At 37.2% G+C, this 27,800-nt stretch overlaps 2 protein-coding genes across 2 annotated transcripts; both read right to left on the bottom strand.

Annotated features, from left to right (window-relative positions):
• Positions 1-5,594: 5,594 nt before the first annotated feature.
• Positions 5,595-10,646, bottom strand: RRP41 (3'-5'-exoribonuclease family protein). Its single transcript, XM_087324024.1, has 12 exons — positions 10,518-10,646; positions 10,270-10,316; positions 9,468-9,528; positions 9,235-9,273; positions 9,045-9,112; positions 8,887-8,965; positions 8,747-8,783; positions 8,300-8,416; positions 8,088-8,173; positions 7,913-8,002; positions 6,035-6,118; positions 5,595-5,888 (listed from the first exon to the last, which is right to left on the bottom strand). The coding sequence occupies exons 1-11, from the start codon at positions 10,569-10,571 to the stop codon at positions 6,062-6,064; spliced, it is 735 nt and encodes a 244-aa protein (XP_087180150.1). The 5' UTR covers positions 10,572-10,646; the 3' UTR covers positions 5,595-5,888; positions 6,035-6,061.
• A 2,911-nt stretch (positions 10,647-13,557) lies between these two features.
• LOC147860936 (dehydrogenase/reductase SDR family member FEY-like) lies at positions 13,558-19,631 on the bottom strand. Its single transcript, XM_087323776.1, has 8 exons — positions 19,397-19,631; positions 18,553-18,664; positions 16,078-16,195; positions 15,859-15,995; positions 14,496-14,597; positions 14,301-14,396; positions 14,118-14,190; positions 13,558-13,965 (listed from the first exon to the last, which is right to left on the bottom strand). The coding sequence occupies exons 1-8, from the start codon at positions 19,582-19,584 to the stop codon at positions 13,718-13,720; spliced, it is 1,074 nt and encodes a 357-aa protein (XP_087179902.1). The 5' UTR covers positions 19,585-19,631; the 3' UTR covers positions 13,558-13,717.
• Positions 19,632-27,800: the final 8,169 nt, after the last annotated feature.

Raw genomic sequence — 27,800 nt, 5'->3', positions numbered from 1 at the left:
TATAAATGTTGGGTATTCTTTTCTATAAATAAATTGGGTTGATGCACATTTGTAATTGTATTTGTGTCCCTTCATATAAAATGGTTACGATTCTTCAAAGAATATCGTTCTTTGATACTTACATAAATGGTTATATAACTCTTCAAATCAAATTCATATTTTATCACTTATCACTAAATGTATTTTAAAATTCCCTCTTTCAATAGAGAGAATATGAATTTAGTTAGAAAGAATATTGTGAAGTTGACACAAGCTTTGTTTTTGGCATCTTCTAGTTTGTTATGACATGGCATCTTGGAATTCTAGTTTGTGATGTCAAACTTTAGTTTGTAAGCTTCTTTGTATCACCAAATATTTTTTTCACAAAAGCGACATTTACAAATTTTTCATAATGATGTGTTAATGCAAATAATCCACCAAACAATGTAATCCTTTTTGAAATAAAGCTCACAAACAAACTAAGATAGTAGCTCACCAACACAAACTCCAAGTCATGCTCCAAAGAAGTTTCTGAATCACGAATAAAATCAAGCACTAAATAGTCCACTGCCCCCCTCTCCTTTTAAGAAAATCACAAAACTCCAAGATAAAACATGGTAAGAGTAGAGATTGTGTGCGCTTTAAGGGCACATCTTCAAGCCATATTGGGAAATTATCCACTCTTGCATCAACATCCACACCTTTAGTAACTTAAGAAATATATGAGTCAAAACCAAACATCCTAAAGAGGGCAATTGCTTGTAACCATTGTCATAGATGAACAAAGGGTTTTATGCCTTTGATAAAAATCTATGCTTGGGTCACTTGCATCCTAACACATGGATGTTGTTGAAGAAGAGACGTGATATGCGTTTATTGTGTCTCCCCACTTTGTGAAAGATGGAAGATGTTATGTACTAGTTAGTCATATCCTATACTTATGTTGCATTAAGGAGGAATTATGGCTCAACTAGCATCCTAACAAGTGTAGGGGAATGTTGATGTCACAATGATGATATGGGTTTGGGGTTGGAAATGGATGTCAATGCAAGCAATAGAGAGCGCAAGGTAACTTTGAATTCCTTCAACTCATTTTGGTGTCAATTAGATAATTAGAAACTACATTGCATGAGGAGGAGGAGGAGGAGGAGTTTTTAGAGTTTGCATAAGTGCCTTTCTAGAATCAACCTGTACAAGTGTTAGAAGTGAAGGTGTTTGTCATGATACATTGATCACTCTACTCTAGTATGGTGCTAAGAAAAAGGTGAGAACAGAAAGATTCATTTTAAACATTTCATTTGGATGCAATAACTATTTCTTGTGTTAATTTAGAAGGAGTTTTTTATAAGGTCAAGGTTATTATTTACGATTAATTCTGGATGAGCCTAGATAAATCGCAAATGGTAAATTATGTTATCATAAGGATTTTAATAATAGTTTAGATCCGAAAAAGTGGACAATCTAAACAACTCAATAATAAATATTGTAAAGAATCATAGGAATTTCAATTGCATATACATTTGTGGGACATGCAAATATTGTGCATGTTGGTTTGTCTTCTTTTTTTCCAAAAAAAGAATATACTCCATTAGTTAAAATATACACAAACTCGATCCCTTTCTCGTGTAGGCCATGCCAAGACTATCCTATCAGGTTTCAGGTTTAGGGTTTAGAAGGAATAACTATTTGTTGTGTTAATTTAGAAGGAGTTTTTTATAAGGTCAAGGTTATTATTTACAATTAATTCCGGATAACCCTAGATAAATCGCAAATGGTAAATTATGTTATTAGAAGGATTTTAATAATAGTTTAGATCCGAAAAAGGGGACAATCTAAACAACTCAATAATAAATATTGTAAAGAATCATAGGACTTTCAATTTCATATACAGTTGTGGGACATGAAAATATTGTGCATGTTGGTTTGTAGATCAAACTTTAGAAAAAGTCAATGAGTTATTAGAGATTGATCACTCATGAACAAACAAACATATTATTCAACCATTTTTCTTAGAACAATACAAATGTATTCTTTCTTGAGAAACCCACCAAACTTGTAAGCCCATTCCATCAATTATGATTAGTCTTTTCATTAGCTTCAAACTTAGCCTTTACTTCTTCAAGCAATTGACAAATTGTTAAATTAAACATGCATTTTATAACAAGAGCATAAAGGTGGTTCACAAAGATTCAAGGCTTTTGGTAGAACTTGCCCTTTGAAGGTGCTTAAGAGTTTTAACATAAAAAATGGATATCAATGTATACAACAATCTATAACATTACTTATATTTCTTATAGATCCATTCTAACCATAGTTCGTAACTTTACACCCCCTCTTGATTAAATCTATTTTAAAATTCCCCTTGTTTGTCTAAAGATGTCACAATGTGCACAACAAGATATACAACGCCTTTTGAGTCTTTATGAATTAATTCTATCCATAAGAAGTTAACCACTAAAGTGAATTCTCATCCATGTGCATAGGAGGATATACAATGACTTGGAGTTTTAGAAAGTAAGCCAACCCATAAGTAGTTCATTCTAACCATAGTTCGTAACTTTACACCCCCTCTTGATTGAATCTATTTTAAAATTCCCCTTGTTTGTTTGAAGATGTCACAATGTGCACAACAAGATATACAACACCTTTTGAGTCTTTATGAATTAATTCTATCCATAAGAAGTTAACCACTAAAGTGAATTCTCATCCATGTGCATAGGAGGATATACAATGACTTGGAGTTTTAGAAAGTAATCCAACCCATAAGTAGTTCATTGTTAAGATGTTAAGCCATAGTGTTCAGTGAACATGTTGTCTTATGGATCTTAGGCCATGGAATCGAAAGTGGAGCACGCTAGGTGTTTGCTCAAGGAACTATTGGAGTGAAATAAGTAGGAGCAATGAACCATAATTAACGGCAAGGGATCAATAGAGCTCAATGTCTGCTTGGTTTAGCATCTTGACCGTTAAGGAATGTTGGTCAACCACCCACTTTTCTTTATATTTGTATTCCACAAAATAAATCAAACTTTATCTTATGTCCATATATTCCTCTAGCGCTAGAGGTGAGAACATTACATGCTATTTCAACATCTTTTGGATTACTCTTAATGAGCTTTCCTAAACTAATCAAATGTATGTCCATTGATGAAATTCTTCTAAATATCTATCCTTTGTGTTCTCTAGCAAGATGTTGTGTGATTAAATGGATTTGTTTTGACTAGGTAAATGTGTCTTTGTCTCTATTTACCAAAGAACTTGGTCCACTCCATTTGTTCAATGTGTACACATACGAGGCTTGACAATACTGATCCTTTGGGATCTAAGTATTTGTCTCTTGTCACTGATGTAACACCTTGTAATTTACTCAATATAGCCTTTCAAGTGAATCCTTGTCTCATCTAGAATAAGTTGGAATGTATTCCGATTCACATGAAATTCCTTGAAAAGAAATTTCCATAAGTGTTTCCCATGTAGGTCGGAAATCTCTTTTTGTGGGTGTTACATCCACCACATTTCAAGGATATGAGTGACCATAATGTCTTCTTGAGGGTGCAATAATGACCTAACATTGTGAGGGACAAATGTGTTGAGAGAGTGCTTTGAATATTTTGTTGAGATGTTAAGCTTAATTTGCCACATACCTTTTGCATGAACACACATTACATGGGGCACATTAGTTAAAAGTCTACAATTGACTTAATGAATAGAAGATACCTTTACATTGAATGACATGGATAATTTCTATATCTCTCATTCTCTCACCATTACTAAACTGATCCAAAGTCCTACACAAGGTTGTACATTGATGATCGTTTTATGTTTTGTTTTTTAACATCATTGTTGTGAGTGTGAAATGCATGATTTCCCTCAATTTTGGAGGTTACATTTATTATATGCACTTCAAAATACAATAATTAAGTACATAGTAGTAAGCACCCTCTAAGGTAATTAATGATTTTCTTATTTATGAATTATGAAAAATGCAAAGTCTTTGAAGTCGGGGAAAGGAATCAATAATAATAATAGATTAATGTATGGCACCAAAGGAATCTATGACTTTAACCGAACTTCTGGGAAGTGATCCACATGTTATAGTCTACATGCCTTGAAGGTAAGCGTAATTTTGTTTTGACGATAAGTGTAATTTGTTTGTTGAGCCTTGAAGGTAAGTGTAATTTCTTTAGATCATTAGGTGCTCCCATAGAATGATCACACATCGCCACCCATAGAATCAAGAAAGAGCTATAAATTTATCAAACCTTATAAGTTTCCGCATATCTTGCCTTGTTAATCTAGTTTTAGGATACCATGGGATCTATGGGAGGAAATTTATAGGCCTAAGAGCTCTACATGTGTAAGAAGAGAGAAACAAAGGTGAGTCAATAGAAAAATAACTCCTCAAAGGGGTTTAAATAGTAAGCCTACGAGCTCTAAATGTGTAAGAAGAGAAACAAATCTGAGTTGATAGAGAAATAACTCCTAAAAGGGGTAAAAATACTATAGGCCAAAAGTACAAGGTATGCTTACCAAGCGTTGTTGTGAAGCTATTGCTTCACTATATAAAAACATCGACGCAATGAGCATGAACGATACAACGTGTGCCTCCGCATTATGCCATTAATTGCAAGGAATCAACAAAATCCCGAATAGTTAGTGACAAGGATCCAAAATCTCTTTAACTACCCTAGTCTAACTCTAAATATCTTCTTGTCTGTTAAATACATGGACTTACCTAGCCATGGTCATCTGGCATCACCAACCATAACCCTTTTGGCGTGGTGAACAAGTTTGGCAACATGATCCCATGATAGGGTATTAGTCAAAAGCCATTAGTGAGACGAGTATTGACCTATTTGTCATGCCTTTTCTTGTGAAACATATGATTCCATGTAGGCCAACCCATCAAAAGCATAACTTTATCGGCATAAGACCAGATCTTAATTGGAACACTGGAACAAACACACCCATGGTGATTCACATCAAATCTAGGGCTTCCCTTATAGAAGACATCTGGGAACTCTTAATCCTTTTCTGAGAGCTGGACCTTAAACTTCTATGACTTTGGACGATGGAGTTGGTCATATTGCAAAATCACAAATAAAATCCAGCTCCTAAATAATGTGCTCCCAATTTTGTGACATTGGTATTGTGATTTCTCTGGATTAGACTTATGGACCTCAAGAAAATATACATAATAAGTCGGACAAAAATTTAGGTTAGCAATACTACAAATTTGTTGATCTTATTAAAAACCATTCACACAACCTATTGAAGGCTGTTTTATGTATCCCTAATTCAAGATTCAGATAATGGCTATACCTTTGGCCCCACACAGGTGTGTTATATATTGTCAGCCCTCCCTTCTAATGACTTTTCATAGTTGAAATTATAAAGATATAAGAAATTCTGAAGTTTCAACCAGATGAAAGAAATTAGGTAGATGAACCATAATTTCACCAGAAAGCTTTCATGCATGTGAAAATATGTAGCTTCCATCAATTCTTGATCGCATGCCACTATGGCATAAACAACATATTATACATTCTGTAAAAGAAGAAACTGAAAATAATGAAAAAACACCAAGTATTAGGATAACATTTGTGGCATAAACAAGCTTCGACATCTGTAACAAGGTTTATAGATGTACCAGGTACCATCTATTACTTTAGCTACATCTTTGACTCGGGAATCACAAAAACCACAAACTAATGAATAGATTTCAATGGAACATTACAACATCGACAATCTCTCACTGTTTCGTTGAGTTTCAGAAACCTAGGTTGGAGATCCATTGAACAACCTTGTTTGTTGTCATCTTAAATAATCTTCTTAGGATTTGTACCCCAAAAAGATTTCTCATTTCCTAGTCTTGCAGAACCTTCATCTGAGTGGAGCTGTGAACTTCACTACATAATTTACATCAAAGATTAATAAATCATATATTTCCTGATAACTAATCAAATTAAGGATTAATTTACCATATATCTCAGCTAATTACAAATAAACCCATATCTTAGCTGATTACTATTCAACTAACAAATATTATTTTTACCTGATGTCAAAAAAAACTGGGCATTCATCAAATTTTCACTACACCCCTAGCATACGCCAATTCTTTAGTGTTCTGCATCAATACCTACGATAAAGACATCACCAAAAGCCTCAAAGCTGGATACATCAATAAAAGTTTTTGTTTAATTATTTTCCAGGTTACCTGGCTGAAAAACCTAAATTCCATACACAATACTTAATGCTTTTTTAACATGGACTTATTGATTTGAACAGATTCTCTGATTTCCGCAAGGCCTAGTTTCCATCAACATCTCTGATTTTTGCAGATTACCCTCCACTCGCAACTCCAAATTTCCTAATTGTATCTATGTAACTTGAAAGGCATGCAATTCTTTGACTTATCTTCTTCATTTCCTTTCTGAGTGTAAGTTAAATGATACACATCGTGAAGCAATTAAACTTCAACATACTTTCTATGTAATCTTGGAGGATTTTGAATATATTTATGTACATACATCTAAAACCAAGATCAAAGATCCCCAATTGTTTCCTAATTTTCGAAATGAAGAAATCCTTTTCCAGTGCTCATGCTATGACGCAATCATAGATTGCTGCACAATGATTGATCAATATGAAAATACAGGACTAAACAAATAGCAATCTCCAATGAATGCAGGAGCATTATTTATCAGTCTTAATCAAAAAACATTTTTAGAATTACACCATGAAACAGAAAGTTGTTAAGATTCAGCAATGAACAATTCACAGAATTCTTCAATACAAGTGTGTTTAACTAGAAAACTCTTTACAAGTTATGTCACCATCTACAATTCATTACGCAACCTTCTGAATCATTATCCAAACATGTTCCACACCCTTATTTGTCTTTGAATCAAGAAGGGTCATTTTTTAAATATAATAAACGTTCTGGGCTACTAAGAGATCACAATTACAACAATGTAGGCTTCCTAAACACCACCAAATTCCTAAAACAAGATAGAAAACTTAAATTGTGCCATAAGCAAACCATGGCTTAGATTTCCATTTTGAATGATCTGTCTTAATGTTATCATGCACCCTTCATGTAATATGTACATATGTGACCACAAAAGGAAATAGGATATCACAAGATTTCATGATTTTCTCACTAGTGCATAAGGGTTTTGAGTAGAAGAGACAAATATATACAAATCAGTTCATGACAAATATCCAAACAACATCACAAGAGCCCAGAGACTGCTATGGGCTCGGTTTTGGATCAAACCGAACCGGTTGTTAAGCCATGGTTTAACGGTTTATCGGTTCCAAAAAAATTAATGGTTTGGTTTGGTTTGGATTATTAATAAACAGTTCAGATTTTGTTTAGGTTGGTTCTAAAACTCGGGTTTATCGGTTTATAGGTTTAAGCGGTTTGGTGTAAAGGTTTATTGGTTTTTGGTTGACTTTTTTTTTCCTTAATGGTTTAATAAATGTTTTTTTATTGTTTTCATTAATTTAACTTAATCATATAATTAATGCTTTTCTATTGGTTTAATAAATGTTTTTTTATTGTTTTCATTAATTTAACTTAATAATATAATTAATGCTTTTCTATTGATCTAATAAATGAACTTAAATGCTTATTTTATTTAATGTATGTTTGTTTATTTAGTTTTTTTAATTGTTTCACTTAAGTGGTTTTGGTTTAAATGGTTTAGTTTGGTTTTTGTTTTATATAAATGGTTTGGTTCGATTCGGTTTGGTTTCAAGGCAAAGAAACCAACCCAACTGAAACCAAACCGGGCCCATGGGCCCGACAGAGTCAGAACCACTTCATGTACAGAAAGCATGATCCTTAAAAATAATACTAGATAATGCAGTGCATCAATGGGCCATCCTCAAGCAGATCAAACCTACAGAAAAAATAGAAAACTTGTACCTCTTGCATGTAGTTTGCCACAGCCATGCAACCTCTACTTCCTAATTCAAAAACCCTTTCAAACATCTCCATGGATAACTTTGCATCCATCTGCATTTTGTGACAATGCATATCAAGTTATTAAAAGGAATTGTTAAAAATTATGAGTACAGCAGAAACCGTAACCACAGCTTACTTGCAAGAGAGTAACTTTATCCATCTTTGGAAGTAGAGCAACAGTAACATCTGGGCCACCACCACTATCCTCTAAATAGTTGAGATCTGAGCATCAGGAGAAAAACATGATTAAATGTGCACAATACTAGTGTAGGAAATCTACCCTACAACAGATGGCAAAGTTTAAAATTTCAAGCATATGGCTCTACTTGTGCAAACATCTAAATATACCAAGCAATGGAGTGTTATTCAGATAGCCAGCTGCACAAGATGTTACAATATCCCGCATCGGAATCCCCGCATCTGCCAGTGCTAGGGATGCAGCATTAATGCAAGCAGAACGTGTACCTGCAGTTATCATTCTACAAGCATTCATTTTGATATTAAACAACTATTTTCAAAGTGCACGCAATGGAACTAATTTGGGGAACAATGTGAGCAGAGAATAATCATATATTAGCAAGTGCACGCGATGGAACTAATTTTCCATCGCATGTCAAAGAGTATGTGTGTTCTTGAAAGGAAATGAAAACAGCTCCTACTAGACTCAGAAACCGAATAGGATGTTAAATCCTTCCAAAAATCCTCACAGATTCCAAAACACTTGGACCAAACACTAACGATTATAAGTACATAATATGATTATCCTATAGAAAATATAACACACAGAATGTTTACCTCCATCAGCTTGAAGTACATGAACAAAAATATCTATCTGCAAAACATCAAAATAATACCAAGTTTAGTCTATTTAAACGGAAAAGATTTCAGAAATGGTTTGCAATAGTTATCAAGCTATAAGACAAACACGGATTTGCCTGTGTACGCGGAAGAAGGTTTGTCAAGATAGCAGCCTCCATGCTTTGCCGGATAACAAGTGAAATCTCAACTGAACGTCTACATGGTTAAAAGATATTTAGGAAACCAAATAGTTTTAGATACAATTCATGAAAAAGGTAAACCGTTATAGTTATACCTATCTCCTTTTTGCTTTCTTCTACGATCCCCTGTGCTGAAATTTGCCATACTATACTCACATTTAACCTGTTCATGATTTAAAATTAAATGGAATCATGCATGTAGTCTTTATTCCCATGACTAAAATATTCCACATTGAGAAGTGGGTCTTAAATAAGAAAAACGGAACTGAGTCCAGGAAGAACTACCAAAGCTTGATCATTGAGCTGCTGACTCCGGTTTTGTACCTATTATCATCAAAACAATTATTACAGTGGTGCTGCAATATCAATGACTCTCAATCTTCTTTGCTAAGTGCAGTCTCTACTTAATTTAATATGTTACCACTAGCTGTTCTTCCTATCATGTAGAAAAGGATAAATCTTAGAAATCATATCATACAATTTTATTGCACATGGCATGATAAACTAGACAGGCATACCTCATGAGGTCCATATACTGCTGCTATCACTTTAGTGTTTCCCATCTCAAATGTGGCAGAACTGCTTGAAAAATATTACCGCATTGAAGAATCAACAAAATCATGGTTACCAAACAACCCATAATTGATGAGATGAAAACTTTATTTTGAGTTGACGTTTGAATTGAGACAGTTAATAGCCTTAGGATGTCCATAAGGTTTTCCGTTCAAAAACATGAAGCTTCTTTTTCCACTGAAGAAACATGAACAAACTGTTCACAAGGTTTTCCATTCAAAACATAAAGCTTCTTTTTCCACTGAACAAACATGACCTATTCATCAGTACATAGAATCATAGAGAATTCCTCCCATTAATCACGTCCATAATATTCAGATAAACACCGTATTGTTTTTGTATACAGTGTGCATTGTGACCAAACCTATGCACATATGAATCCCTCTCATTTTTCTCATTGCTCACCCATATTATTCAGATAAGCATTGTATATATGATGCAGCATTGTTGCTTTTAGCACACGGTGTGCATTGCGACCAAACCTATCCACATATACCACAATATGTATGCAACAATGCACATGTCCCCTTACACTCTTTATTTTTCTCATTAGTTATTCATATTCACCTACTGATCACATGGATCAGCTTTGATATGCCTCTTTTTTGGCTCCATAGGTTATATTTGGCATTTAAGGACATTAATAAAATTAATCTAATCTATCCATCTTCAGTAGCAGAAACACTTTTTGCTGGTTTCAATGAAACCAATTTCGGGGTTGTAAGTATGAGGCAAGGAACGTCTTACCCATTGGCTTGGTCTATCACGCCAAGCTTCGCACGCATCTGTCGCATCTGAAATATGCCAGAACAACTCTCTCTCACTCTCTCTCTCTCTCTCTCAAATTGCAATGTGAGGGAAGCAAACGAAACAAAAGAGTAGGGGAGGGGGGAAGGCAAAGCAAAGCAAAACAGAAACAACACCAAAGCAAAACTGTAAAAACAAAAAAACCAAAGCAAATTGCAAGAAGAAAGAAGAAGAAGAAGAGACTAAACCTCTGCTGGACGGCGACCATCGAGACGAAGGCCTTCGGGACTAACAAATTCCATGATATTGAAAAGAGAACACACACGCAGAGTATTGAAAAGGGTAGGATTCTTCTTCTTCTTCTTCTTCTTCTTCTTCTTCAGAGAAGAGGAGAGGGAGTGTTTAGGCTCTCCTCTTATACATATGTTTGTATATGATGAGTAGAGCAGAGTAGAGTAGAGTAGAATTGAGCCGTAAACCGTTTCTAAATGGTTTGGCGGTTCGCTTCAACTAAGTTCAAGCTTGGGTCTCCTTACACAGTTCGATCTCGGTTTGGCAATGCTCTAACCGAACCGAACCGAACCGTTTTAGGTACAATGCTTGAACCGAACCGAGCTGATAACAAATACTTAAAGAAGCATCCTTGATGCCATAGTGCATGTCTTAAAGTGAATGCACTCAAAAGAACGGGCATTTGTGGCATTTCGGTGTAATGTTTAACTTCAACAATGGTGCGTCATTGTGTTCCATAGTTTTGCCACGTCAAATGCGCTTCTAGTATAATCATCTTTACAGGATAAAGCTCAAGTTTTACAACCTCAAATTTGCTCCTTGGAAGTTGGCTAGTAGTGTCATTTGACTTTACGGACACCGAATTTGAAGTAGACACTAGAAACCATTAGGCAAATGAATAAATTCATTATCATAACTTTTGCACACATTATTAAGTGGAGACAGTTTCATAAATGGTGTCATCTACAACCCCGGTGATATGACATCAACTTTGCTCTTTAGTCTTTAAACAATTCGTTGAAAAAAGTAACATGCCTCAAGACAATGCTCAATTCGACTAACATCTACTTCGTATATGTTTCGTACTCTACCATCTAATTACTTATACCTTGGTTGATTCACAAAAGACTAACTATCAAATTTCAATATTGTATGCATATTCTAAGAGTTGGGGTGATGGACATAGATGGAGTCCATTTAATTATCAAAATTGAAAAACAAGAATTAATTATGGATATGCATTTGATTCAATCAAAGTTATGGGTATATGGTTGTCGTCCCCTCGTCGAACTAGAATGGGACCTAGGGGATTTCAGGTGGAAACATGATGGCAGATTTCGCCATTTCTTCGAGTACAACACTAAACTGGGTCGGGCTTTTCAATTACATCTAGACGACCCCTTACGCAATGGCTGGTGTACATTGGGCATCCCTGATGAGGTGCTCATTACCTTTTGGAAGGGTCTTTGGCGTCTCCACATGCCAGAAAAGATAAAGTTTTTTTGGTGGCAAATCGGTCATAATGTGGTTCCCATTGGCGAATAGCTGGGTAAATGTGGCGGCCCGTTAGGCTGCCCACTTTGCCATTCACCTATTGAGACTCTGAGGCATTGTCTGTGGGATTGCCCTCATGCTCAAAAGGTATGGGATAGATTGACTCGCCTCCTTGCGGCATGTGAAGTGGAGGGAACAACATCGTGGAGTGTTGCGGCATGGCTTGATCACTCTGGTGATAGGTGGATGGACGCCTTCAATGCGGATAGTTGGTGCTATGTATGTATAAGAGGAAAAATCGCCAAGATTCGATTTGAGAGAGGCTTGCAGTCCGCATCCCCTAGGTTCCCGGACATTTGGATGTTGATCGCAGGCTTCACCCTATGGTATGTATGGAAAGCGCGTTGCCTAAAGGTCTTCCAGGATCTGGTGCGACCCCCGGAGGAAGTGATCATGGACATATGGTTTGTGCTTATTAGCTGCCTACGAGGGCAATTGGACAAGGTTTGCAGCCATTCCTCTGACGTGGGTACTGCTCGTTTACGCTTTTGGCAGAAATGGCGGAACACACCTATGGTGACACAAGGAGGAAGTGGCCCGAGGTGGAACTACCAGCCCCCACGCTGGTTGTTTCCGGCTCACTTACCACCCTCCCTCTGTTGTTGACCCCAAGAGTTGTTCCGTACTAGCCATCATTACAGGGCACTATTTTAGCTTTAGGTACTTACACTAAGTAGTCAAGTTCGAAAGGCGATGTAACTAGTCTCAATTTCTTGAACTTGATCGGAGGGGGATTCCCCAATCTCTGTTTAAGCCTCCTTGTACAATCTCTTTGTAATAATCCTACCTAACTAATGGGAAAGTAGCTTCATTTTGGAAAAAAAAAAAAGATTCAACAAAATCAACATATATCTTGGTCTTTTCATGATAGCTTTAAATCCCAATCTCCATTGTTTTCTTCCCAATGTCTCTTAGTGTGTCCTTCACCTATTAAATCACTTATTAAGTCATAATCAATGACATCTTACCTTTGGGTGGCAAGTAGGCTTGTTATCACACATGTTATGTGTGTTGTACAATATGACCAAGCTTGCACTTTGAATCATTTCCAAAAACTTCTACCCAAAAACAGAGATGCCATATGTGGTGAAATACCAACAATTGGTAAAAAACAATTACCAAATTTTTATAAAAGACATATTAAACATCGCTAATGATGAATTGATTGATAAATTTCCCATGGTTTTTTGCAAAGAGTATTTTGCCAATATCGGCATAAAGCAAGGATTATATTAAGAAGTTTTGATCTTCCAATATTTCTACAATGTTTCACTATATAATAAATCAACTTAACATCATTAAGGCTACTTGAAAATACCATTGATGAATTTCCTATGTTTTTTTGCAAAGTGTATTTCACCAATATTAACATAATGTGCGGATTATGTTAAGAAGCTTTGATCTTCCAATATATGAACAATGTTCCACCGTATAAGAAATCAACTTAACGTCATTAAGGCTCCTTGAAAATAACTTGAACCTATCGTATCCAGTACAACGACAAATTTCAACCGAATTTTCATTTCATGCAAAACCTCACAAAACAGTGTTCTACATTTCTAATAAGATTTATTATGCATATAGGAGAACATGCAAAAAGTTTATACAGGCTTTTTTGAGCATATATTGAATAGTCTTAAGTCAAGCCAAGTGAAATGCCTGAATTCAAACAATTGTATGCAAAATTTCATCATTATCATATCACTCTAGTATTCGATACACTTGGACTAATATATACTTTTGCATTCATCCTCTACATAATGAGAACAAAAATTCTACTATTGTTCATGCAATAGTATCACTAATCATTTCAAGCAATATGCTTGTGGTAAAAGTTGATATAAATAATAGATCAATCAATGAAAGCAATGCTGTATTTCTTCTACATTGTCATTTTATTAGTTCCATCAATGATTTTTTCTACAAGCTCGCTTTTAAGACTAATGGCCTCAAGTGTCTTCTCCCACACTCTAGATGCCATATACCTCACATCCTTGACTTTCCTAACGCTAGCCATTGGCTTGCAGTCTGATGAATAATAAGCACATAGTGGCCATCCTTTCTCTCTTAAGCTATTTGCATATTTCAACACGTGTGGATCTGTGGCACAATATAGGACACTCCTTGCTCCTAAATGAAATGCCACAAAAACAAAATGATAATATATAAAATATAGGCATGAGGGTGAAAGTTTGAACAGCAATGTACGCAAAGGAAAACCCCAAAATATGGGTAAACACCACACAAGTTAGCGGTTATCTTTCCATATATATGATCTATACCTTCAAGTGGGCTCAGTGAGAAAAAGGCGAGCAAATGATATGCTGCTTGAATAAATTTAGGCAGGGTCCTCACCTGGAATTAAGGAAGTTTATTACATCTGGGAATTGCAATGAAATTTTTTATATGCAACCAAAGAAATAATGAGTGTGCATACGTTAATAAAGTTCAAATAAGAGGCATACCACATTTGTTTTCACAATCCCTGGGTTGACACATATTATATATATGCCAGTAGAGTCATTTGGTAGCTTATTCTGTAGAAAACTGCTAAAAAATATCTGCCATATATAGTAAAATAAAATATAGAACGTAACCGAATCTTAGTTTCTTCCACACTTGACAGCTAACTTCTATATTTCCAATCATAGTGTTCCTACCTGAGCAGCTTTGCTTCCAGAGTATGCAGCAAAGTTACTATATTTTCTGCTTCCAGTTGTAAAATGCAAATCATTGGGGTCAACAATGCCAAAACACTGCATCTGCACATATAAATCGGAGATAAAAATGCAATATCATCAGACAGCACAAAACCTAATTCCAAACAAAGTAATTTGGTCTCTTCCATGCACAGGTGACTGCTTAAACAATATAATTTCAATTCAGACTTAGTGATATCCATATATAGTCTACAATCTCCAAGATCTCTTACGGATTTTTAACCAAACACTTGACTGGGGAAGTGACTTGTATTTCTTGCTAGCAAGAACTGATAATTAGTTGTGTGATTTAGCACCCCTCTACTAATTTCCAATCCCTCATGCATTGTTGTGACTGCACCATATGAACAGAGAATTAAATTTTGCAGCAATTCCACCACCTTCAAGCCAACAACGAGTAAGATCATTATCTGTGACAACATCCCCTATGATAATATAGCACTTTCTGCAATTTCCAAGGTTCTAGCTATGCCAGAGAATAATGAAAGAAGTGATTCAAAAGGAATTCCTATCACAAACGATTTGGGGTTGTTGAGTTTGTTCCATTCTATATCATACTGGGCTGGTTTTTCTAGTAAGGTATCAATTTAGTACTGAATGGACATTGTCCTACAACAGGTGACATGCTCTAGGTCAATATATAAAACATTTGAATCACATATTCTTGCACATATAGTCCGATATATCGTCCATTGTACATATCATCAATTACAACCGCAGTGCCAGCACATGAATCTCTGGGTTTAGAATATTTAATCATTCGCACAACTTAGGTGTACATATTTCTGTTCTCATTACCTTCAAAATTCAGAGACTAAAAAAATACCTAAATCAAGCCCCACTTCTACATGCATGTGTACATATATATATAGAGAGAGAGATTACATGTGTAAATATATGTGTGTCTGTGTGTATGTACACACAAACACACACACACACACATATACACACATATAACCACAGGTAATATTTAGGTTTTCATTTTAATTTACAAAACAGAATTGTGTTTATAATATGAAATGAAACAAAAACTTTCTTGTGAAAGTACTACTGCAATTTCAGCCATCCTCACATCATGAGGCATAACCCTTGATGATCAGAATCCATCTTGACAGGAATCCTGATAGGGACTTTGTATGATCATGGTACACAATTCCAAAAGTCTTATGCTAAAACATTATAAAATGATGCCACACTATTTCCAAACGTACAAGAAAAGAAAACAGCATTGAAAAGGTGCTTCTTGTTCACTTCCTAAATCCAAAATGACGAGTAAATTTTCAAAGGAAATTTCCACACTTACATCTGAGTTTAGATTTATAACCCGCGATGGAGCACCTCGATGTAATGATGGCAGAAGCAACATTGTCAAGAGCGCAGGTGCCAAATGATTAACTTGCATATGCTCCTCGTATCCATCTTCTGAAAACCTCTGGGGAGCTAAACATACAATTTCGTATCACAAAAATCAGGATAACTACTCAACAAATCTATACATTTGGGGAAAATAAAGAAACGTTACCAGACATGGAAAATATTCCTGCATTGTTGATCAGAACATGAAGAGGAGCCTGTCGGGCCTCCCATGCAGCTGCAAATGTCTTCACTGATGACAATGATAGCAGATTCAGCTCCATCACCTTTAAAATATGCCATATCCGACATCCTCCATCACAATGCTACTCAATTTCATACATGGTAATCATAAAACGTAATTTTGCGAAAACTCCAGACACCACTTATTCAATAGCATGACATAACCCTTCACCCTCTGGCCCTACCCTGATCCTTTCTCCTTCTTTTGGGTTTGATACCTACACTGGGTCTACTCTTCTCCCAAAGGAGTCCTTCAATTTCTGAATATGATGGGTTATAGCACTCTGACTTTTATAGGTAAGGTTATATATGATGTCTGTATGAAAGGCCAAACGACCATTGAACACATCGTGTTCAACTTTTATGGTTAATATAAATAGTGGCCTGGTCAGCAGCAAATTGTGAGTTGAGATTGCCATTGTGAAACCTGCATGCTAGGGATTCTCCTCCTCCTGCTCTTCTCTATCGCTTCTCACCTGTGCATGCATGTACCCAGAGGTTCAAAAGGTTTACAGCACTGAACCCTTCACTGGTATTAGAGCTAAGCAGGAAAAACGAGTGCGGTAGAAACTACTCAACAGCAAAAAAAAACCACCTCTAGAGGAGATCCCCCATCCAGGTTCTGTTCTCAAAGGTAATGGCTTAATTTGCAGAATACTAACCACTGAGACATTGTCACTTGGTTTTGCGTGGTTTGGGAGGACTAGTTATAAGCTTACATTGATTATTGTTACAATAATTATTCCAGGAGCAATGAGAATCATTGTCTTTACACCAAGAGATGTTAAGATGGCAACTTCATATGTTTGATACTATATGAAAGATTTGGGAGATGAAAGATATATTTTTGGTATGTGCGTTACTCATGATAGGAGTAAGGGATGCACATTTGTCTCAGTCCGAGTACATATCCATAGTACTCCACTGGTTAATATGCAGACTATAAAGGTATTGATTACTCCCTTGCTAGCATATGTAAGGCTAAGTACGAATGACACTCCCAATTTTGATTATGAAAAGAAATCCATGACCAAGATTCCTTATCAGTCTGTTGTTGGTAGTGTTATGTAGGCTATTGTTGCTACTAGACTGGACATTGCATTTCAGATGGAGTTGTTGTATACACATGTCAAATCCTGGGCAGGAAGCATTGGGAACTGGTCGAGATGATATTGAGATATCTAAGTGGCATTAAGGATAAGTATCTATGTTTGGGTGGTAGGAAGTGATGCATTAATTACTGGATACAGGGACTCGCCCTATGTTTGATGTTTAGAAAACAGAAAGTCTACTTCAGGGTATACCTTTCACTTTAGGTGCTATTGCTTGGAGATCTCATCTTCAAGAATGTATCATCATTCACACAGAAGCAAAGTATGTGGCTACTAGTGAGGCATGTACGGAAACATTGTAGATTTCTAGACAAGCATCTGAGATGGGCATACCTCAGCATGTACCTAAGTTACTTTGTGTCAGCCTTGGCAAAGAGAACTCATTCTATCATGCAAAGACCAAGCATTTTGAGGTGCGTTAAAACTTCATTCAAGATTACCTAGTCACTGAGTGCATTTGTGTTGAGAAGTTCATTACCTAAGAAAATCTTGTAGATGCCTTGACTAAGACCTTACAACAAGATGCATTTGGACATTGTTGTCACTTGATGGGGTTACCTAGCTTTTCTGGTACAATGTGTAACATGCCTATCAGGTTTGAGGTAAAGTGTTACTCGTTTTCTAATCATGTCAAATACCGAAATATCACAGATAGTCCGGAATAAGATTCTAATGCTGATGTGTTGCATTAGAGCTTGTGGTTCACATGTACAAAGAACTCTTGATAAGGGGAAACTTATGTGAATTGTCATCTAGGGTTGATGAAGAGAACATGCAGGTGTTATTGGAACTTAGTTCAATCACAACGAATTGCAAATATTTCACAATGCAGCAAGTTCTCAACTTTTAAACGTTTTTTGGCTAGAGGCTTGCTTGGCAAACACAGAATAAAAGTCCATTTTACTTCCACAAACTGGGTGTAAAGCATATGGGACCAAAAATTGACACGCAATATCAATACGATCCACTTAGGGGAGGTGCACTTAAACCACATGTTGGACATACTCATGCATAAAAATTACTATAAAACATATACGTATTACCTGCGGAGTTTAGAAGTGACTCTCTCTGCATGCTCACCAATTTTACAGATAAGCATTTCAATTGACTGTGCACATTATACATAGATAGATGGATCGATGGGTCGATGGATTGATGGATCGAGGAGATGGAGGGAGGGACTTTTTTATAACCCTTGGGGGTGAAATATGACCCATTTGTAATAGAACACGATTAACACAGCATCAAACAAATATGTACAGGAACATTAAAAAAGGCATGTCACTAACCTCCACGGACAATTGTCGAGAAAGGTCCGCTTCCCATTCATGTATTAACCTTTGTGCCATTGCAATGTTGCGACATGCTAGCACAACATTAGCGCCTGCCTCAGCCAGTTGTCTAACCCAAACAAAGATGAACTAGTTAGAACAATGTAGTCACATGTTTCTGAATTTGAAAGGCTAATCTTCTCTATCCAGATTCAAACAAAAAAAAAAGAACTATTATGTAAATAAGCATTGATCAAGTAAGGAGAACGAACTACTGCTTGCTCAAATTAACAGTTTTTATTTTTTTTGCAGTCTAACTTTCAGAGTCAAACGTCTCTTTTTCTTCTTTCCATACTGTTTAAACTCCTTGAGAATCGCAATGCAATGCGGCCTAATTCTGATGTGAAGTACAAAGCACAGTATGCAGAATGGATGTAGCCAAGAAACTGGGCTATATGAGTCCGAGGTATACAATGCAAAAGAAATCGATAGTGCTGGTGTTTCTCTCCAAGCAATGATACCAAAATCGAAATCAGAATGATTTAAGAGACACTAAAGACCCCCAAGCTTTGAGGAAAGACTGCCATCTTTTTCTTGGAAGAGACAAGATTAAAGAAAGGTTGGGAAAAAATAGCTCAAGTTGAAGAAGAAGGAGAAGAAACAAAATTGGAAAATGAAGCCAGAATAATCGGCCCGAGTGCAGGTGTGAGGGAATGGAGGTGTCTAAGAGACAAAGTTCTATCAGGACTCGAAAGGACTTGGAGATCAAGATCGTGATGTGCATACTGTACTATAAAGAAGGAGAAGGAGAAGGAGAATGGCGCAAGATGGAGGTCAGATGCGAGCATATTGACATGGTTACCGTGCTGTTTCGAGGCCGATTCCGCTGGTGGAGCCAGTGATGATGAAGGTGAGGCCAGCGATGGAGGAGGAGGAAGGGAGGGCGATGCGTGGAGGGAGGTGCCATGTCAGGGCTCTCTGCAGAAGCGTCTGAGAGGTGATATGAGCCCAGGCGGAGGCCCAATCCATCCAACCCATCTCCATAGCCATGGCGGAGGCGGAGACCAAGATAATCTGTCTCTCTCTCTCAGTCTCTGTCTCTCTGTCTCTGTCTCTCTGTCTCTGTCTCTCAGTCTCTCAATCTCTCAGAGTTTCCATGAGGAGACGAAGTCAATTGAATTGAATTGAATTGAATTCATTTCTCTCTCTCTCTCTCTCTCTCTCTCTCTCTCTGTCTCTGTCTCTGTTCATAGCTCTCTGTGGGCTCTACTATGTACATACATACTCTGTTCCTCTGTTTTTCTTCAATTTTTACTCTGTTTTTGGCCTACTCTGTTTTTTGTGTAGGGGAAGGGGGGGGGGGGGGGGGGGGGGGGGGGGCATTCTTACTTCCTCTTTGTTTTTTAGAGGAGTTTTTTGGGGCCATTCTTACTCTCTTTTCAGTGGAAACCCCTAGCAACTCGAGCATCACGTGGCTCGGCTCGGCTCGGCTCGCACCCGAAGCCGCCCAATTCTTCGGTGTTTCTTTTGCACGGCCTTTTCTTCCCTTCCTTTCCGCCCCGTTAGAGCACCTTCCTTAGCCCCGCCTCTTGCCCCCCCCCCCCCTTGCCCTGGGTGGTCCCTTTCACTAGAGGCTAACGGATTGAATGCCGCCTCTTATTTGCCTCGGTCATGTGAGGCACGATGTATGCATCACATCTCCCGTGTAAAGGATCGCATGCACACATGGATTCACTGTGTGAGTTCCTCGATCTGCCCGAATCATGTATGTATTAAAACAGCTGGCATGGACACAACATTACGTGCTCGAGACACACATACCTCCCCACTATCCGTGTCATATTTACCATGCCAACTCTTGTTCACTTTCTTTCCTTTGCTTTTGTAAAAAAGGAGGGGGGAGTGGGCGGATCTTTTACACCCTTGAATGAGAACTTTCGTAGCCATTCTCATATTATGCTTTTTTTACTCGATAAATGCCTACATATCGATGGCATGCTTGAGAGGTTTGTCATGATGGACGACTAAGTATTAATTATATTTGCACTTTCTTTGCTCTCTTGTTACTTTTCTTCATTAATGAAAACGTTCTATTTTGGAAAGACTAAGCTATTTTACTCGCAACTTGCTTGCCTTTCTTTAACAAAGTGTACTTTACTACGTGCATAACATACAAAAACAGATCATCATGTGGACCTAGACCACGTATATGCGATAATCGGATGTTCCAGAATTTACGATGTATTGGGCTCTAGAACCACATGCAAAAGCCCTACTTGAGTTTGTAATGTGTTAAAGTATGGGTCCATACACTTGATGTTGACCTCAAAACTTTATGGTCTAGGATTTCATGACATAGGCATGTGATGGAGCCATTTAAAACATACATGTGGAAAACAAAAAGTGGTACAACTTGGCATCCTTGTTGTGAAGTTGGCATTATGATCACCTAGACATTACTAGCATTCATTAAATGAATGGCAAACAATAGTGTACGACGTACTTTTCACTCTTTAGAAACCAATTCATTTGCCAACTCTTGATGCCATTTAGGGGACCATATCTGGTTACCGAAGCTAATTTATCAACCAAATTGACACTCAATGCATGTTGTCTCGAATACTCTTTTCCCTTGGGGTTAGAATTGATATTTCAAACATTTAAACGGGTAGTTTTTTATATTAACCAGAATTTTGAAGGGCTCTCCCTATATTTAACCATAAAAATGTTTAGAATTGTACAGTACCTAGGCCAAAGCAAATTGTTGGTTATTCCTCCCTTCCGTGTATAGTATGACTAGTGAACCATGAAAATCCGAGATATTTACAACTATGTATGGAGATCCATCAAATTTCTTACTATTTTCGACATTTTCCCCTCCCTTTGAGTATATGTGAAGTCTTGTAAAATTGTCCGTACATATGTTAATGTACTTTCTTTATACAATCTTAGTGATTTTTATACATTTGTTTGTTTGTTTGTTTCATGCAAGTTGATGTTGATTAGTGTTCTCATAACATCACAATTTGCAAGCACATTTTTAATGAATATGACGATTATAATTAAAAAAGAGCTTCTGTTTAATTAAACCAAAGACCAATTTTTTATAACATTAATTATATATACACTTATGTATTTAAAGAGAGTTCATGTATTAAGGAGCACTACTTAGTTGGAGGTATAAGTTTCTCATATAATGTCTAAAGCAAATGGTTTTACATAATGCTTCATAATGTAATTATTGTTGAACACGCTAACAAGTATGTATGTATGTATGTATGTATGTATGTATGTATGTATACACACACACACACACACACATATATACATATATATTTATACACACACGGGGGAATTTAACACAATTTACAGCATGCAAACATTTATTTTGAAACTTTATTAATGGCCCAAGCACTATGATCTCGTAGCTCATTTTTTCAAGGTTAACTATACTATTGAACATGATTCCTCTGTTAATAGTGATTGAAATGAGAATATCCAAAATCATGAAAGTGGGGTTGTGGGAAAGTGATGAGAGATTCGCCTTGATTAAAGTTAATGAACCCTTCAAGGTCAATGAGAATAATGAAAGTACCTAAAGACAATTGTTCACCAGGATCAATTAAGGATGTGCTCAACCTTGAAAACGATCATGATTCTCTAACAATATGCTTCTAGGCATTTCTAGAAACATATTATTAGAGAATCTTCTTTAACGAAATAGGTGGATCAAGAAAACAATGATAGCAAATGATGTATAACATGACGTCCATAACTACCCTAAGGCTAATACTTTGTCGAGGCTTCTTGTATAAATGGATAATTGTTAAGTACTTCATGTACATAACATGATTCATGAAGGCATTGGCATCAACGTAGGCATAACTCTGAAACAGGCCAAACTTCCTTGTAAAAGCTATAAACGTCATTTGTGGTGAGTTTGGTAGCTCTTCTTCCCCCTAGAGTTTTTTCTCTCCTTACAACTTAAGATTGAGCTCTCTCATCCCCTTTCTTAATCTTAAGGTTAAGGACTAAATAGTTATACCTTAATAGCTCCTCCTTTTTATATGTGTATTGTGAATCTTATGTTAATCGTGAAAGTTCAGCATTAGTACATAGTGTTTGTCTTTACATATCTATGTACATGTTTACTTTCTAAGCTCTTCTTGGGACGGACTTAGTCTTAATCGAGGGGTTAATGCAAGACAGTGAGAGCGAGAGTTTGTGAGTTTAGGGTTGATAACTAATGGCTCACGAGTGATTGCCAACCAAGCTTGCCCCAATTTGCTACAATAGGGTATACAATGGTCTAAATCCTTTGCTCACAACATTGATGCAGAGGAAGAACTCCGTTGATCAAACATGCTCTCGGCGGTGCGCACCTTGAGATGATACAATTATATTTATTTAGCTATAAATTGCAACTAGGTATATTCAAAGCTTTACATTCCAAAAGGTTTGGTGACCAACGAACGTTCGTATAAGAGAACAAACAAAATTGAACCAAACAAGTTGTTAAAAGTAGTTATTACTACGGTTCATGATCATGGATATGTAAATAATCAAGTGTATGATTATGTGATGCGGAAGTAGATTAGAGGTGTGTGTGTGTGTGTATGAGAGAAGGAGAGAAGGTGTGCGTATGGTTATCTGGGCTTGTTGCTTGTGAGACTGTTGTTTCAATTTCCGACAGTGAGGTTGAACGTGTCCATAATTGTTGTAGTAGAAGCACTTTGGGGACCCTTGGGCATCGTGATTGGGAAGTTGCGGCGAGCGACCTGTAAACGTGGTTGGGAGTCGGATAGCGTACAAGCTTCGATGCATTGGGCGATGAGGATGGCTTCGTTAAATGTCTTGGTACCTTGGTCCTCGGGCGCGGCGGGTGATGTCATGGCATAAACGGGGCCATAAGAATAAAAGCTTGGCATGCTCAGGCATAGTAGGATTGGCGTGAACAAAGAGTTGATTTAGGCGAACACCAAATTGGCCAACTAGTTCATGTGATTGTTATTGCAATGTTTGGATCTGTTGTAACGACGTCTAAGCGGAATTTTGATGGGCAAAGTTTTGCACGAGCAGATCTTGGAGGATTACCTAGTTCTCGGTCACTTCGCTTGCTTGTTGTACGTACTAGGTGGTGACGACATTTTCGAACAGGGTGCGAGCTTCCAAAGCTTTGCGTACATCGGACCATTAGTGGTAACTAGAGATCATCTCAAAGTGGTCCAATCAAGCTAATACATCCTTAGAGGGAAAGCTGGAGAAGGACTTCGGGCGGGCCTTCGAATCTGACCATTCTTGAGGTTGTTCAATGTTAGCGAAGAGGAAGGAGAGCATAGCTTGATTCGTGTGACTAATTTGAAGTATGGCATTGGAGAAGACCTGCAGGAGCTACTCCATTTGGAAGGGGGTTGGCTGCTCAAGAGCCTACGAGAACTGTTGACTACATAGGGGTCTCGGCTTCAAAGGCGACGGGAGGCAGTTGGGACGCCATGAATGAGGTGTTAGCAGCTAAAGTTCTACCCCGCTTCTCCACCAATATGTGGAATGCACATAAAGAGATTAAAACCAACCCACTTAATGTCTTACGTCTTGCTCGATTTAAAGTGGATACACAAAGGTACCCATTTGGGTTGGCTTAGCTATATGCGTGCTAAAAGGGTGGGTTGGCTTAGCATAGCCACATGCATGTTAAAAAAAGGGTGACACAAAGGAACGCGTGCACACCACAATATGTTACTTTCTTTCTTCTCGTTGTCTCGCTATATATTTATTCTAACTTCACTTTGTCTAGTACTTCTCGGTTTCTTTGTTTCTCTAGTATTATCTACTATTTTACCTGTTTCTCTATCTTTCTTCAAACTCTTATGTCTAATATCTCTGTTTGTGTCTGTGTGTATATATATATCTCTGAAGGCCACGTACGAGGGAGTGGTCTGATTTCCCTGATCATTGGCGATGGCAATATAACAGAGACAGACCCATGGCTGGCACCAAAGAAGATTAGTGGAGATAGAAAGAGTTCGCATCAGTGTCCTTCTTTCTCCTCTGATTCCTCTTAATATACATATCAGACTCTGATGGCCTCATCATCTTCTTCTTGTACTCTTTTGTGTCCTTCTGTGTTGATGCAAGAAACATCTGTCCTGCATACTAGTATTATTTACATAATGGGTTCTAATCGTTCCGAATTTACTCTCGGCAATTGAAAAGTCTGATTAGGGTCTCCTCAATTGTAGTAATGTGGTCGGGTCTATTGAATCTTTTGAAATAGGAATTCAACTCTACAACAATTAGGGTTTCGTTTAAATCGGGATCCTCCTTGGAATTGAGGGTCTCGTCGATTTTCTTGTCGATATTGGGTTTCAGCCCTGATTGTTATGTAAGATTGTCCCTCCTTATGGGGGAGTCGGAAAGCTGAAACTAGACTCAGCTGGCCGAAATCGGCCGGAAAGCCGAAAACAAGACTCGGCCAAATGGATGAATATATATATACATATATGTGTGTGTGTGTGTGTGTGTGAGAGAGAGAGAGAGAGAGAGAGTTAGGTTAGTATATATAGACATAGTGGTATTACTTGCATATGTATGTGGGAGAAGAACAAACGAACTGAGAATATAACAGTGAGAGAAGTGTGAGAGTGAACGTTGCCAGTGAGCGCGTGAAAGAGAACGTAGCGTAGGGAAGAAGAACAAAGTGTTGACACGGTGGTGGTTGTCTGAGAGACATAGCTCTACAGCTTCTGAAGAAAAAGAAGAAAAGAGGGGTGAAACAGAGAAGAGAAGAGAGATAGAACAGAGAAGCTCTAAAAGCTTCGAAAGAGGTAAACAAACACCAACGAGTTAGGGTTTGGAATCCCTGACTGAAACTGTGGTTTCAAACAACAACCTTGGAGTACCTCCATACTCAATCTCAATCAGGTTCTATCATTCTAAGCTTATATTTTCTTTATCTCATAGTGAAAATCTTTGTACACTGTGGGTTTTCCTTGGAATTAGGGTTTTCCACATAAACCGTGTGTTGCTTGTTTCGTTTACTTGTGTCTCAATATATCTGTGGTTTTACGTCTGAGTACAAAATCTATCAAATTGGTATCAGAGCCTAGGTTCTAGATGGAAGGGAGTGTGAGTGGTTTTCCGGGGATGTTTGTCTTGAACTCACAAAGCTACTCAGATTAGAAGATCAAAATGGAAGATCTTTTAATAGTCAAATATCTGTATGAGCCTATAGAAAGGAAGGATATAATCAGAAGCCAATGTGACACAAGAACTTAGTAGAGGAAGAAGCAAACACAGAAGTCTTGAAAATAGAGATAAGTCTTATGATAGGTCGAAATCTAGAGGAAGACCTACAGGCTTCTATCGTGGGAAGCCTGGTCACTTCCAAAAGAATTGTCGACACCTTAGGAAGGACGAAGGCATGGTTGATGAGGTCGAACCCAGAAAATATTCTGATGATAAAAACACCTCAACCATTGCAACCAGTGAAGAAGAGATGTTATTTATTTGTGAACAAGCTAGTGTGAACCTTGCAAATGCTGAGTGCTCTTGGGTAGTGGACTCTAGTGCATCGTTCCATCTAACTCCCACTAAGAGAAAACACTAGTGGGAGCTATGGATAGACATTTATATAGATCATACCCCACTAAGAGAAAACACTATTGTGCATTAGGAAGATCTATACATGTACTCATCGCTATCAACTAGAAAAAAGCACACCCATGTACCTACATGAGTAGATATGTATATATATCACCTATTTTAGCGAGGTAATTCTCATCAAACTTAGCTTGGTGCGAAAAACCAAACAAATTGTCCAAGGAGATAAAAAATACGGATACAAAAACGCAACCACACACACACCAATGTATAGGTAATCCCACACGGAATACAAATTAGAGCACTCAAACACACATAAACTATGCGGCATAGTTGTAAGTTGTAACACACAATCATAAAGAACATATGATGAGAAAGACAAGAGGATTTATTTTTTATAGATACCGCAATTTTATGCTCCACTTGTTCCTGGATCGAGAGGTCACACCTCGATTGTTGCTCCAAGGATCACAAAAAAACAAATGAAAATATGAAAAAAAATTAATGTGCTTTGATACTAATTATTAAGAGTCTAACTAGTTAATTAAGCAAAACATAAGGAAATGTAGACCAAAGAAAGGAAAGAGAGGTGGCAAACTACCCGACCACCCCCTAGTAATGGCGTGAGACGAACCTAAACCTCCTCGATGTCTCCTACTATCAAGGCTTGATGCAAGTCGTACCTTGGGTCTTGTGAGGATCACATATGCTTAGCTAACAAGAACCACAACCACACTGTCATAGTCTGAACATAAGTCAAGCCCCTTGAAAAAGAAGGTAGCTAGCATTATTATATAGACATAAACCCTAGGCCACTTTATGTGAAGTGATCAAATGATAACACACTTAATAGTTATCCCATGCTCTAGAATTGAATATTACAATCCATAACCTTGTTCCTTTCAAAATTAACATGTGCGTACTTATCATAAGTTTAGGGAAAACTATGGAAAACCTATTTCATGATCAATTATGGTTATGCACAAGTTTAGGGAAAACTATGGAAAACCTATTTCATGATCAATTATGGTTATGCACGTAACACAACCAACCCATATTTAAAGGCCCTCATCAAACACAAACGAGGCAATGGACACTTCTTGTACTAAAGAGAAAATCACATCAAGGCCACTAAGAGCCATTAATACAATCAATTATAAATATTTTGACCTTGTGACTTGATTGTATATTTTATCTTGCAAGCCAAGACAATCATGACCAACTAGATGAACTTATGGTATTCATGCTAATAAACATTTCCAACACAATGCCAAGTGCACAAAAGACAAGTAGATGCCAATCTTGTTAATCAAGTCACATACATTAAGAATATGATGTAAGCAATCTAGCCTCTCCTCACAACCGACTTGATCATCATCCCCTACATTTCTAAATTTGAAAAATATCCATTTTCATTAGTTTCAATGTATATGATGTTGTGGTCATACATAAAGGGGATGTTCCATTTTCAATGTTTAAGCATATAGGATGATGTGATCCTAGAAGGAGTGTTAATTACGGTATTCAATAGTCATAACCAAATCCAATATGGCCATAGAAAGAGGAAGTGTTCCATGTTCAAAAGCATATATACCAATGATTATAAATAGAGATACCATTCCATTCTCAGTAGTTAACCATGAATGATGGTGGTTTACAGATAGATA

This window comes from Azolla caroliniana, unplaced genomic scaffold (assembly GCF_043228905.1).
Source record: "Azolla caroliniana isolate FFs.n. ecotype wild unplaced genomic scaffold, voAzoCaro1.0.p SCAF_8, whole genome shotgun sequence".
Lineage (NCBI taxonomy): Eukaryota > Viridiplantae > Streptophyta > Polypodiopsida > Salviniales > Salviniaceae > Azolla > Azolla caroliniana.
Note: the sequence above shows the minus strand (reverse complement) of the source record. Positions and strands in the feature narration are given on the sequence as shown.

Coding starts and splice junctions, on each gene's coding strand:
- RRP41 (XM_087324024.1), bottom strand. CDS start 10,571: ATGGAATTTGTTAGTCCCGAAGGCCTTCGTCTCGATGGTCGCCGTCCA. Junction 9,529..10,269: donor GTGATAGACCAAGCCAATGG/GTAAGACGTTCC, acceptor TTTTTCAAGCAG/TTCTGCCACATTTGAGATGG. Junction 8,417..8,746: donor TGTACTTCAAGCTGATGGAG/GTAAACATTCTG, acceptor TGATAACTGCAG/GTACACGTTCTGCTTGCATT.
- LOC147860936 (XM_087323776.1), bottom strand. CDS start 19,584: ATGGCTATGGAGATGGGTTGGATGGATTGGGCCTCCGCCTGGGCTCAT. Junction 18,665..19,396: donor ATCGGCCTCGAAACAGCACG/GTAACCATGTCA, acceptor TGTTTGGGTTAG/ACAACTGGCTGAGGCAGGCG. Junction 16,196..18,552: donor CTCGACAATTGTCCGTGGAG/GTTAGTGACATG, acceptor CATATTTTAAAG/GTGATGGAGCTGAATCTGCT.